General features: G+C 48.9%; 1 protein-coding gene across 2 annotated transcripts in view; it reads right to left on the reverse strand.

Annotated features, from left to right (window-relative positions):
• Positions 1–10984: 10984 nt before the first annotated feature.
• Positions 10985–13835, reverse strand: part of SNX27 (sorting nexin 27) — a 47634-nt gene continuing 44783 nt past the window's right edge. For both annotated transcript variants that reach the window (XM_038382682.2, XM_038382683.2), the window contains one exon: positions 10985–11569. In XM_038382682.2, coding sequence (XP_038238610.1) covers positions 11522–11569 — 48 coding nt within the window. In that variant the 3' untranslated portion in view covers positions 10985–11521. The remainder of the gene's footprint in view (positions 11570–13835) is intronic.

A 13835-nucleotide genomic window follows, 5' to 3' on the forward strand; every position in this document is an offset into this window, starting at 1 on the left:
TCTCGCACAGCCAACGAGCAGCGTTGAGTGAGCATGACTGCCCAGCAGACAGTGTGCTCAGTGTCTATTTTGGTGCGACAGCGCCCCAGATGCAGCCAAGGCAGGTCTAGGAGAATGTTGTTGATTTTAATAATCAGCGAGACGCATGTAGCCCCCAGCACAGGCGGATACTTCAGGTTTCTTTAGGCTGATTGTAAAACCAAAGCAATTGACTGAATGTGCCAAGTGTTCACCTATAAACCGGACGTCAACTGAGCACGCAAACAGTGTGCAGCCGTGAGCAAAGAAAAGCTCCTTGATGGGTGAATCTGCCACTTTCAGGCAAACACGGCAGCACTGCAGGTCAAAAAACTCCCCCGCAGTGCAGAACTGGCTCTAGACTCCTCTGTCAATCATCTCATGAAACATATCCTTAAGCATAGCCCAAAAAAGGATGCAAAAAGCATGTGTGAGCCAGCGTACAACCATGTTCAGTGCCACTGGTGACCAGGAAGGGGTCCAACATCATCCCACCATGGAAGGACCAAATGACAGAAATAAACTTTGCAGGGCATCCAAAGATAAACATTCCCAGAGCCCCTCACAACTTACTCAGACTAGAGCATCAGCTAAGTCGAAAAAACATACAAAGATCACGGTTTTGCTTCCGCCACTTTTCCTGCAGCTGGTGGGCCCGTGAGGGTCACGTCCAAAGTGCCTCATCCAGCCCAGAATCCACAGACTCAGGAAGGATCGGTATTAAGGCTAGTCAACATGACTGTGCAAGGGCTTTCCCAGCAACAGAGAGGAAGGAAAGGCCATGGTTTGCCCGATCACCCTCACGTTTATAGGTTGACAATGTTGGCATGTAAAACCTCACTCTTGCTCCCAGAGAATGCAGAGGTGCCCTGCAGTGTGGTAGCCAACCTGCTTATAGACCTTGGCAGGAATACCATCTGCTCCAGGTGCTGGACCAGGCTTGATTGCTGTGATGGTCTTGGAGGAGGCGGGAACTCATGCACCTAGCCTGTAACGGACACGCAGGGAAGAGGGCTCGGACCTCAGCAGAACCGGCCTCTTCCTCAGGACCTGCTCTGCTCCATCAGTCTCCTGGTCACCTCTGTCATGCACATACACACGCCCGGATAGCCCTAACCCTGCATAACCATCCTATGGAGATTTGACAGCTTGGGCTTCCCTCTACAGAGCCCTGGCTGCATCCCACGGCGCCTGCTGTGGGCAGAGGAGAAGAGGCTGTTTCTTTAGCACTTATGCAACAGGCATCTGGGGGCTGCTGGCTGGCACTGAGGGGCATCAGCAGAGCTGTGCGAGTGGGAGCCAGAGCTGATTGAGCCTCCCAGGGGAGCAGGCACTCCTTGTGGGGGAGGAGGAGGGGACATTCACCCCAGGTAAAGTCCGGCACCGTTCAGGTTTTATTGAAATCCTGCAGGCGTCAGTCATTGGTCTAACAAGCTGTGTCCAAAGCTGAGTGCCACTCCTGTCCCAGCTCCTCTGCCACGCCCCGGCCATAAGGGTTGGCTGCTGGCAACACCCCCACTCCCAGAAAAGCCAGACACACCTGGCCCCCCACTCCGAAGGAGGCTTGGCCACAGTGCGAGGTGGCAGCAGTCAAGTGGCATCCCCCAGCACCCTAGCTTGTGGTCCTGTTGGGGAGGCACCGTCCCCCTCCATTGCCCACGGGCTCCTCTAGGTGTCACGTCATGACGGGCCTCGTGCTCTGGCGGCCGGTGGGGAGTGGTTCCTCCAGGCCAGAGAAGCCCAGGTTGCCACTGGCAGCTGGGGGGAGGGGGAGCGGGGTCTGCTCACCGTCTCCCCGGCTTCTTCATGCACAGGAGCCAGGCTTGCCACAACAGCACCACAAGAACCTCCCAGGGGGTGGAGCTCGCGGGGGCGGGGTTTGAGACTGAAGGGCGGGGCTTGTCATCACTGGGAAAATGGGGCAGAGGTCGGGGAAGGGGGAGGGGCTGAGATTGGAGGGCGGGGCCTGTCTTCACTGGGGAAATGGGGCAGGGCCAGGGGGCAAAATGGGGGGCCCTGTCCTCGCCCAGGGCAGGTGTGAGAATGGCACGAACCATAAGGAGATGGGGCTAGACTGGGGGGGGAGGGGCAATGGGGCCTCCAGTCCCCCAGCCAGCAGGATCTAGGCCCATGGCAGATGGGGCAGTTGTACAGGCCCTTGCGGCTGTTTCTCTGCTTGGTGCCCCACAGGCGCCTTGGACCAGATCAGAGCAAGCGCCACAGATGGGCAAGGATCCCCCCCGGCCAGCCACTTCCCCAGGCCTGCCCAGCCCCTCCCCCAGAGGACAGACAAAGGGGGCAGGAGAAGTTTAACTAGTAGTTTCATCAATAAATCAATTTATTTAAAAGAATATGTTACAATTAATTACACTAAGTGAATTTACCAAACAATTTTAGAGTTATTAGCTCTATAGAACAAGGAATGAAACACTGTTAGCAATCAGTTTTTTGTTTTGTTTTCTTCTTCACATTTCTGAATCACAAAAATAAAAAATACAAGTTACTGCCGTGAAAATACAATTAGAGTTCTCTCAAATAAATTAAAACAAGTGTGCCCGGGATTGAAACCTGGGTTTTACTGGCTCAAAAAAAAAAAAAAAAAAAGGGAGGAGGGGGACACGATACAAAATTTCTGTAAATTTACTAGCAGGCATCCGTTCAATCCCCCTTCCATCCCCCCAGGAGGGGGAACTCCCCCCCCCCACCTTACATCAAAAGCTCTGACTGATGTATTATTGCTGTTATATCTGTTGCTTTCCTTTCACGGATGAACCTTTGTATAACATGCTTCAACCCAGGGTTGGGGTGGAAGAGGGATGGCCAGGGTAAGGTGAGGTATAAAATGCAGAGGAAGGGATCTACTGGGGGCACTGAGATGCGGATTCCCTCCCCCCCGAAAGCTCAATGTAACAGCCTACTTATACATACACAATGGTCTGTGGCCTTGGCTATAGGGCAGTTGCTTTGTTACGACTGGCTAAGAGGTACAAGGTAACAGGTCAGGGAACTTCTAAACTGGAGCAGCTGGAATCTAAACCGGGAAGAGACGGACGGTGGCTGGAGACGGTCCAGGGATAAAGCAGACACGGCAGCTGGTTGCTTGCTAAGCTGAATTCTGAAGCTGTGGTAACATCTTCTATACACCTGCATTTCAATACAGTTCCCTCTAGAAAGGGGATAGGATAGTGTCTCTCGCATGCAGACTGGGCTGGGGTGTGGGGACTCTCCAAATGCTGGGAGCAGTAAGGTTCCAGAGAGTTTCCACCTCTCTACCTGTCAGCGGGGGGCACGCAAGGGATGAACAAGAGGAGAGGGCCTGGTGCTGCAGACCAGAAGGGAGAAGGATGTGTCAGGAGCAAGCAAGGGGCCTTCCTGCTAATGGGAAGCTGCTGTATTGTGTCCAAATGACCTGGCTGCTGAACTGGTTTAGTGCAATCTGATGGGTTAGCTGGAAGCAGAAGAGCTTCATGCTGAAGGACAACTACATCTTGGATACCCTGCTTGGGTGCGAAACTTACCACCTGCCGCTCCCCCAAATATCCAGGCTCGCTCGGTAAGTGCGAAGGCTGTGGAGGCTTTATACAAATTCGTTTAGAAAAATAGAACTGCCTCCATGAGCTAGGCTGCCATCAGCTTTAATACATTTCACCTCCAAACCAGAGGTGCGCATGCGTGTGTGCGCACGCGCGCGCATGTATAATGCGTTCGATGAAGTGAGCTGTAGCTCACGAAAGCTTATGGTCAAATAAATTTGTTAGTCTCCAAGGTGCCACAAGTACTCCTTTTCGCGCGCGCGCGTGTGTGTGTGTGTGTGAGTGATCTGTAAACCACTTGGTTTTTACAAATGCATCACTCACCAACTTTGGTTTGCAGGGGGTGAAAAGCTTTTGCACAGATGATAATGTAATTTTCCCAGAGAGCACTTGGCCATCTAAGCCACTCAAATCAGGTTAAGACTCCATAAATCTGGCTTTCAGTTAGCTTCCCAGCCCTGAAGTAGAGCTCTGTGCAAGCTCGAAACCAACAGAAGCTGGTCCAATAAAATATATTCTCTCCCTCATCTGGTCTCTATAAATGTGGAGAAAACAGAGCAAAAAAGAAAAATCTGCAAGACAGCAAAGAAGCAATTACCTTGCTCTGGCCATTACTGCAAACCATCAGGATCAGAGGAGGAAGGGGGGCTGAGAAGTTTATTTCTTGTCTAATTAAGACTTCCTCATCAGCTGCATCTTCTACCTATTTAATTCAGAGCATTTGAGGAAAGCAGTTATTATACCAAGTGCAACCTGACCTATTTAACTTGTGCTCGGGCTTATAGATCTGATATCAGAGCAGGCAAAGCCTATCAATTGATTTTTTTTAAAAAATCTGAAAAGTAAAGAGCCTGAAAATGGAAGGGCTGGTGCTGCATTTTTATGCGCTGCAGCTCTTTTTTAAAAAGTGACCTGCGTTAAGATAGAGAGACAGCCTCATTATTTATTTCTGATGGCACCAAAAACAGGACAAAATTAAATCAGCCAAGGATTTGAAAAAAAAAAAAAGGGAAGAAAAGTTGACAGAGATTACCCGTTTCTTTCAAAATTTAAAACACACAAAAAAATCAGCATTTCAGGACCAGTCCTACGGGAATGGAAATTTCAGTTCTTCCCTCTCAGGCCCCCAAATCTGGCACTCTGATGTGAGCAAAGATGCTTGCTTTCTAGTTCTCTAAACAGACAGAACGAGCAACATACCTAACAATGGTTAAATGTCACAGCACAGAAGTCAACTGGAGGAGGTTACTAGTTCTTAAGATGACCTACTTCAGTCAGCAATGAAATTTCATGTTTATGGCTCTCGCTCCATTTTTGTTTTTTACATGGGTCCTGCGGCAGAACTTACTGCTGCAAAGAGATTTCCAGCTTCTTTAGCTATGGAAAAATCAAGAGTATTGGCAAAAATCCTTCCCTAAATCCAGTGGATTGAGAGAAACCTGGCAACACAATGGCTGATTACAGAGCTACTGCCTGTGTGAAAAGGGTCATAAGGAATAGGGGGATCTCCCCTCCCCCAACCCCTGGATTTTAGGGAATAAGCCGAGGCAAGTTAAACCTTCTCAAGGTGCACCCCAACACTGAGGAAGGAGAGACTTGTATCCTGAATAAATTACAGACAGGGGAGGTGTTTGGGGAATGAAAGAGTTAAGCATTGGGAGGGGCTCCCCTTTTGAGGAACCCGTGTAGTGAAAACTGCCCCCCTCCTGCCCAAGGAAACCAGCTCCTGTCCAATGACAACTAGCACATTTCACCCAATAACCCCAATAATTGGTCCTCTAGGCCCAAATGTGGCTCCAGATCTCTGGGGCTCCCTTATTTCCTTCCCCGAAGGAAAATATCTGGACACGCTCACAGCCGCACTGGATGCCAAGGGAGCTAATACTAGGAGAATACAGGTTGCACAGAATCTGCATTCCTCACATAACACTGCAGAGCAAGTCTGACCTCCACCGTCCACTCCTGCTGGTCCAGAGGAATAGCCTCGCTTAGCATCCCTCAAACAGCCTTTTAGGGTTCTCTCCTCAGCCTTAGCCAGGTACTTGGCTGCATGCACAGAAGTGTCAGCAAAGCAAAGCCGGCTGTGCATGCAGAGCTCTCTGGGTCCAAGCCTCCCCCTCTAACACAGATCTCTGCTGGAACATGGAATCCTCCAGAGGAATCCTGCTCCCAAAAGCAGAGCTTATTCCTGTGACATACAAACCCGTTGAACTCCTCTGACTTGAGTCATGTGAGTAGCCGAGCCCAACGAACAGAGACCGGGGAGGGGCTCTTAACACTGCTGCTGAGATCATTCCATCTGTTCTGATGAGAACAGAAGGAAAGGTATTGCTGATTGAGACAATCTCGTCTCTACATACACAAGAGAGACATTGCCAATAGTTTATTCAGTCCTTTGAGTCATTTATTGGGAGAGGCTAATACTGCGCACTTGAATAGTGCCTCCCAGTCAAGGGTCATAAAGTGCTTTACACAGATGGGTACAAACACCTCATTCTACTGGTGGGGAAACTGAGGCACAGAGCAGGGACGTGACTAGCCCTAGGTCACTCAGAAAGTCAGTGGCAGAGTCAGAAATAGAACACGAGGCTCCTGAATCCCAGTGCCCTGCTCTAACCACCAGAAGAAGTTGCCTGCCTCACACATCAGAAGGGGACTTCTCCAGGCACTCTGAAGGGCTCCTGGGCTGGAGGATTCACACTCCAGCAAGACAGCCCATCCGCCCACTACTAAACTGGCAGAGGGGCATACGATCCCTAGTGCCATGGTGACCTGGCCGTCTGCGCAGGACGAAAATGCCTTCCTGCCATCAGAGATTAATAGAGCCGCCTGGAAAGGTAACGGCAGGGTCCAACAACAACAGCTGTTCAGTGTTCTGATTGGGCAGCGGGAGAGGTCTCCCTCGGAGGGTGGGGGGATATAGCAGGAGGAGGATTAACCAAGGGAAATGAGCAAACAAGCTAGCTTATCGAAGAATAGCTGGATGGTGCAGGGAATTTGATGAAGGGTGGGGATGGTCCTTTTGTGGGTAGCTTTTCTTAGAGCCTTCCAATTCTGCTCCCAATGCCAAGGAGGGGCAGGAAGTTGGGTAGATACACCCCAAACTCCACATCCCTCTCAGCCTAAACCACAAATACTGCACTACATGAAGATGCTTTAGGGGAGAGTGACTTTGGACACCACAAGCATTAACCCAACAGCACCTGTCCCTCCCCAGCCACATCCTCTGAACAGGTTTCAAACACACCCCTAAACTTTGGATAATCTGCCCATGGCCAGTGGTTTGGGCTGCTCTATATTGTAAGTGACTCTCTGCTGCATGGAGTAACAGTTGCTATAGTACACAAAAAGCTTCTTTTAAATAACAAAAAGAAGAATCTTGCGGCCCAAAAGAGCCACTAGCAGCCTGGGACAGCAGGGAAAACCTAATATCGCTCCTCAAACCCACCGTTTCTGACCAGCTTAGATCTAAAGTTGGTGTGAAAAATAATTCACTGCATGTTCCAACCAATACATTTTGTGCTTCCATCACTACTTAGGTCCTACATCACATGCAATATGTCTCTGTACATAGGACTGGAAAATAAGAACAGTCACACTGGGTCAGACCAATGGTCCATCTAGCCAGTACCCTGTCTCTGACAGCGGCCAGTGCCAGATGCTTCAGAGGGAATGAACAGGACAATTTTGAGTGATCCATCCCCTGTCATCCAGTCGCAGCTTCTGGCAGTTGGCAGTTTAGGGACACCCAGAGCATGGGGTTGCATCCCTGACCATCTTGGCTAATAGCCATCGATGGACCTATCCTCCACGAACTTATCTAATTCTTTTTTGAACCCAGTTATACTTTTGGCCTTCACAACATCCCCTGGCAATGAGTTTTGCAGGCTGATTGCACATCATGTGAAGAAATACTTCCTTTTGTTTGTTTCAAACCTGCCGCCTATTAATTTCATTGGGTGACCCCTGGGTTATGTTAAGTTAAATGATTCAGGGATGCGAGAAAATTAAGCCTTGGGGCATCTAGAGGCCACAGAGCAGTAAAGGAGGTGGGAAGAGGGATATTTGCAAAAACTTTAAGTCCATATATTTAAATGATAAAGCTTTCACAGCTGCCCTGAATGTAGACTTCAGCTGTAGACTTCTAGACAAGTAGACTTCTAAAAGCACTAACCCCCACTCCCACAAAGTTTCTTATTTTAATAAGCATCTAGCTTTGAGCGAGCCAGGTGCATTTCAAATCCAGTTCTGATTGAGAAAACTTAGAAGCTGCTTTCCTCACACCATCTACAGAGCACAAAAGCTGGTTTGCATAACCTGTTGGCCCAGATACTTAGGTTGTGTCCAGCAATACCAAATTAAAGGAGGCGGGTTTCTGTGCACCAAGGCATCCAATGTATTAATGTATTAAAGCCCATTATACAGCCACCCAGCTTCCTTGGCTCAATTTGTTTTCTTTGCAGAAGGGACATGTATTTGGTTCAAGTTCTAAAGCAGAGAGTTCCTACTGCAGCCTTTAATTCTTTGCACTCACTCAGACTAGTGTACCTAAGCTACCTAATTCACACCCAGAAATACAAAGTTTGTAAGCAAAAATTTAGAGGACAGCAGAACACTGGATTCTAAGTGCAAGGCCAAGGTTTCTCCTAGGCTGATGCTGCTCCCGCTTCGAATTGTGACTGGAAGGATATGTTTCAGAGTAGCAGCTGTGTTAGTCTGTATTCGCAAAAAGAAAAGGAGTACTTGTGGCACCTTAGAAACTAACAAATTTATTAGAGCATAAGCTTTCGTGAGCTACAGCTCACTTCATCGGATGCATTTGGTGGAAAAAGCAGAGGAGAGATTTATATACACACACACAGAGAACATGAAACAATGGGTTTATCATACACACTGTAAGGAGAGTGATCACTTAAGATAAGCCATCACCAGCAGCAGGGGGGGAAAGGAGGAAAACCTTTCATGGTGACAAGCAAGGTAGGCTAATTCCAGCAGTTAACAAGAATATCAGAGGAACAGTGGGGGGGGGGGAGGGAGAAATACCATGGGGAAATAGTTTTACTTTGTGTAATGACTCATCCATTCCCAGTCTCTATTCAAGCCTAAGTTAATTGTATCCAGTTTGCAAATTAATTCCAATTCAGCAGTCTCTCGTTGGAGTCTGTTTTTGAAGCTTTTTTGTTGAAGTATAGCCACTCTTAGGTCTGTGATCGAGTGACCAGAGCTGGAATTAGCCTACCTTGCTTGTCACCATGAAAGGTTTTCCTCCTTCCCCCCCCCCCGCTGCTGGTGATGGCTTATCTTAAGTGATCACTCTCCTTACAGTGTGTATGATAAACCCATTGTTTCATGTTCTCTGTGTGTGTGTATATAAATCTCTCCTCTGCTTTTTCCACCAAATGCATCCGATGAAGTGAGCTGTAGCTCACGAAAGCTTATGCTCTAATAAATTTGTTAGTCTCTAAGGTGCCACGGGTACTCCTTTTCTTTTTGGAAGGATATGGTCTATCTTTAGAGTGCATTTCCCGGCCCGCAGTTTAAAGCGGCCTCCCGCAAACCACACTGGATTCATGCTGTGAAATGCAGTGTCAGATCCCACAGGTGGCAAGCTGGGTACCATGAGCCTCAAGGGTCATCCTGCTTTATTAAAGAGATTGATTCTTAAAGGTAAGGGTTTATCGAGTTAGAGCAAGCAGGAAGCCCTGCCCATGTTTCAGCTTTGAGTCTTTCTTAGCAGTTTCTCAGATGCACAGGGAACAGACAACTCAGCTCAGGGGAAAGTTGCCAATTGTCCTAGACTTCTTTCTGAAGATGGTAAGCCAATTCCATTGTTCCCGTTTCCCTCTCCTCTTCCCCTCCTGTCTACACTGACTGTTCATTCAGTCCCATGCTCCTTAGCCTCTTGCCTTCCAGGTCCCCAGGCTCCCTCTGAGGTTCTTCCTGAATCAAAAGTGGGCCTGTTTGACCTCTCCCCTTGACCCACCCTGGAGCTGAATGTGCCGTGCTCTGGCCCTGCCTGCCCAGAAGGCAAGACAAGGAGCAGGGCCTCCAATGCCACCGAGTCCCACAACAGGGCAGAGCTCTGTACTGCTGCCATGCCAGCTGGGCCCCACACTCAGCAGATCAGGTCGCTGGCAAGGGCACTGTTGCCATTAGCTGGAATGGGCGAGTGAAGAGTTACCACTATGATTCACAGGGACCCCAGCGTAGATCAACACAGGAAGAAGTTGCCAAAACACCAGTCAAGGCAATAAATCAGCCTGAGCGGTGACAAGGATGACCTGACTGCTCACTAGCGAACTAACCTTAAATGTCCTCTAGCCTATGGCTACCTCCTTGGGTCCTTCAACCTGCAGCTGGCTCCCCGCATCCAGTCCTAGAACCACACACCCGGGGCCAGAGGGAGGTGAAGCAGTAGGAATGCGTAACACCCTGGTCTATACAGGGCCAGAACCCCCTCCCCTACAGAAAAGTCTTTGCACTGAAAAGCGCTTGGAGAAGCTGGAAAGCGGCACCACATTAAGCTCTGCTCAAGGGCAGGCGGAGAGCACATGCAGGAAAGGAGAGCAATTACCCAGGCTGTTGCTTGGCTGGCTAGAACAGTTCAAATTCTCACAGAGACAGGGCTGTTTAAAACCCATCCCTGCTCGGGGACAACACTGTGCACTGTCAGACCTCGTCTCCCCCACCCTGCCTGGGCCGACCGACAGCTCGTGAAATACAGGCATCAGCGCAGCACCCAAACAACGCTGCTTCAGCCAAAACCCACCAAGAAGATCTCAGATTTTTGGCTGCGACAGCTCTGGGCTCAGTCTCGCCCTGCCCCAAAGAGATCTGATCAAGGAATGGGGAAAGCCACCGATGGAGCCTCACTTCCCCTCCAAGCTGGATGGAGCTAATTCTGCTTTGGGCTCTCCTTTTCGCACCTCTGCCTAAAGACCAGAGAGCCTGCCCAAGGACTATGCACCATCCCAGCTCCACTTAACCCTTCAAACTATGGCTGCAGTGGGCCTTACACTGAGAATAGGCCTTAATCTGGCTCTTTGGTACAGAGGTGAATTTTGCTCCTTCGGGCTTTGATCCAAAGTCCATTGAGGCCAATGGGAAGACTCCAACTCAAAATCCATCCTACCCATAGCGTTCAGAGTCCCATCAATTACAGCATCACACCCTTCATGAACATTTACACCCGTGAGTAGCCCCCCTGATTTTAAAAACACTACCCGAGGTAAGGATGCAGGATCAGACCGTCAGTGAACAAAATCCCCTCTCTCCTTGTCCCACTAGTTCTGAAGCCAGCTGCTTTATACACTTCTTAAAAAGGTTCAATGCAAAAAATGAAAAGAAAAAAAAATTAAAAGCTTGTAAACGTGTCAAGGTCCTTTGAGAGGAGAGGTATTTCCCTGTAATGTAACTTTTTTTCTTTTTTTTAATTTTTCCATTAAAGTTAGTTTTTAAAAAAACACGATGGATTCGGAGGAAAGAGATGCGTGTAAAAACGCAAGCTTAGAAAAGGTACTGCTGCTGATATGAAATTTTAAAAGAAATATATATATATATATATATACGTATATACGTGTGGTATTTTGTATATATAATTTTTTTTTTAAACATACATACATATATATGTCTGAACAGTGCAAATGGATGGCATTTCTATTTCCAGTTGTAAAAAATATAATATAAGCACAGTCCATCTTCCAATGCAGGACCCAAGTGAAACGAAAAAAAAACAGAATACCCTTGGGTGGATTTTGTCTATTGTTGAAAAGTTTTCCCCTCTTGTTACTCTGATAAGCCTGCTGGTTTTTTCCTAGTTGCTTAATTCCATAACCATGAAATTCACAAATGGTATTGTTATTAATAATATTTAGTTTAAGGGCTTTTAATACAATAACAGAATTTTTTAAATCTTTTTTAAGTGTTAATTTGGGGGGGGGGGGGTTTACGTTCTTCCACGACAGGAGGGGCTAAGTGGCAGCGTCCCTCTGCTGTGATCTGGCCATCTGAAAGATATTCTGAAAGAGAAGAAAGAGAAATTAAAAACAAGATGTTACTTACAGTAAGCCTCTGGGTTTGCTCTTGCAGCCTCACTAATCATCAGCCTTCTCGGGGCAAGTTAGACAGAGGGCAGCCTCCTTTGCAGAGGGGGAAACTGAGGCACAGAGGTGGTGACTTGCCCCAACGTCACTTGAAGAGTCCACGGCTAACCAAAGAATAGACCACTGAGTCTTAGTTCCAATTCCCAATCCCCCACTCTAGACCCCTCCCCATTGCTGGGTCTCACCACTAAGCTAAAGTCCCTCCCATAAGTGAAGGGCTACCAGGATTAGAAAACCTGCCTTATAGCCAGAGACTCAAGGAGCACAATCTATGTAGCTTAATAAAAAAAGAACGCTAAGGGGTGACTTGATCACAGTCTAAGTACCTGCGTGGGGAACAAATATTTCCTCACGGGCTCTTCCATCTAGCAGAGAAAGGTTGAATACGATCCAATGGCTGGAATTTGAAGCTAGACACATGCAGACTGGAAATAAGGTGCACGTTTTTAACAGGGAGAGTAACTAACTTTTGGAACAATTTCCCAAGGGCCATGGTGGATTCTCCGGCAGCGACCATGTTTAAATCAAGACTGGCTGTTTTTCCTAACAGCTCTGCACTAGGAATCTCTCTGGGGCAGTCTCTGGCCTGAGTTCTACAGGGGGTCAGACGAGATGATCACCGTGGTCCCTTCTGGCCTTGCAGTCTATGACTATGAAATCTCCTGGGGCTAGTCACATGAGGCTCCGCTAATGCTCCTGAGTGCTGACCTGCAGCTGCTCCACCTGCTCCACTAGTCCTGCCCTCCCCCCTCGTTCACCTCATTCTTCATCTGCTGCCCCCCGGACCATTCTAGCTCTGCCAACGCCTCATGCCCCACTCGCAACCTCCGTTCCGCTGCCCTGTAACCCAATCCTGGGCAAAGCCTGGCAGTGAAGCTAGGCCAAATGGAGGCTCTGCAATCGACTGTTCACTTGAGACCCAGACAGGGCTGCTGAGGGAAAGGACTGGCGCTCTAGCCCACCGCACAAGGCAGCCTCTCCCTCAGATTCCCAAACCCACCATCACCCTAGGTTTGTCTGTCTAAGGACACAGCAGCGTGGTGGTTGAAAGCAGGCAGATCTCCAAACACACACACTGATTCCTTGCCAATGCTGGGTGCAGAACTGATTCAGGTACCCGGAGCTCCAATCCCCAGCTCCTTGAGATGAGCAGGCTGCAATTCTCTGCTCCCACTGCACTCCCTGCAGCAGCTGCACAAACAGGCTTGATGGATGACACCAATAACCATTAGTAATTGCCATCGCTGGAAGCAAGGGTTGCAGGACCAGCCTTGCGGCAGGCAGCAATAGCAAAGATCTACTCCCCCTGGGCGTGCAGCTGTAGATTAACACCCCCCCCCACCCCCCCAGCAAGGATGAGGTTTCCATTCATGGCAGGGGCCTTTGCGGAAGCTGCAGTCAGTCTCATGGCAGTGTGTTATAAAGGGGAGGGGTTTATACTCCCATCTCTTAGAGGTTTGTCAGCAAGTGGGCATGGGAAGCCGTGCTCTGGAGGGGAACCAGCATTGGCCTGAAACAGGTGAACTCCCAAGAAAGGGAAGGAGGGAATCCAGACAGGTTGCACACACTTTGTTCCTCTTTGAAGCAAATTCATCCAACTGTCGGGTGGTTTGTTGCACTGATTCTTTTGAACAAGGCTTTTAAAAACCAAAGTTCCTGGTTGTGCTGAATGGTCATTAAAAATCTCTTAAGAGGGTTTTGCCCATGTGTCCTTTGTCTCAACTCCTCCCTCCCAATCCCATAACCACTGTGGCCTGGTGCCCAGGCTGTCCACTCACAATCCCCACTCAGAGGTGGCTGCATTTCAGTAGTGAATTGATTCCTCTGCGGATTGCTTTGGGAGCCGGCAGAGGGAATGGAAACACATGGCTTCCCTCAGTCAAGGCTGCTTCCCCCCTCTCCAGAGTTTCTCTAATTTAGTGCTTATCACCACAGCGTTTAAGTGCTGGTCACCCTTGTGACTGAATTAAACCACTGATCTACTCTTCCATATGGCCACAAGGGGGCATCTGACAGCCTGAACACCACATGACACTCATGGTACGTCTCCACTGCAAAGAGAAACCCTGGCACCGAGTCTCAGAGCCCAGGTCGGCTGACTCAGGCTCACGGGGCTTGGGCTGTGGAGCTAAAAACAGCAGTATAGAGGCTGGGGCTGGAGCCCAGGCTCTGAGACCCTCCC

The sequence above is a fragment of the Dermochelys coriacea genome, chromosome 24 (genome assembly GCF_009764565.3).
Source record: "Dermochelys coriacea isolate rDerCor1 chromosome 24, rDerCor1.pri.v4, whole genome shotgun sequence".
Taxonomy (NCBI): Eukaryota; Metazoa; Chordata; order Testudines; family Dermochelyidae; genus Dermochelys; species Dermochelys coriacea.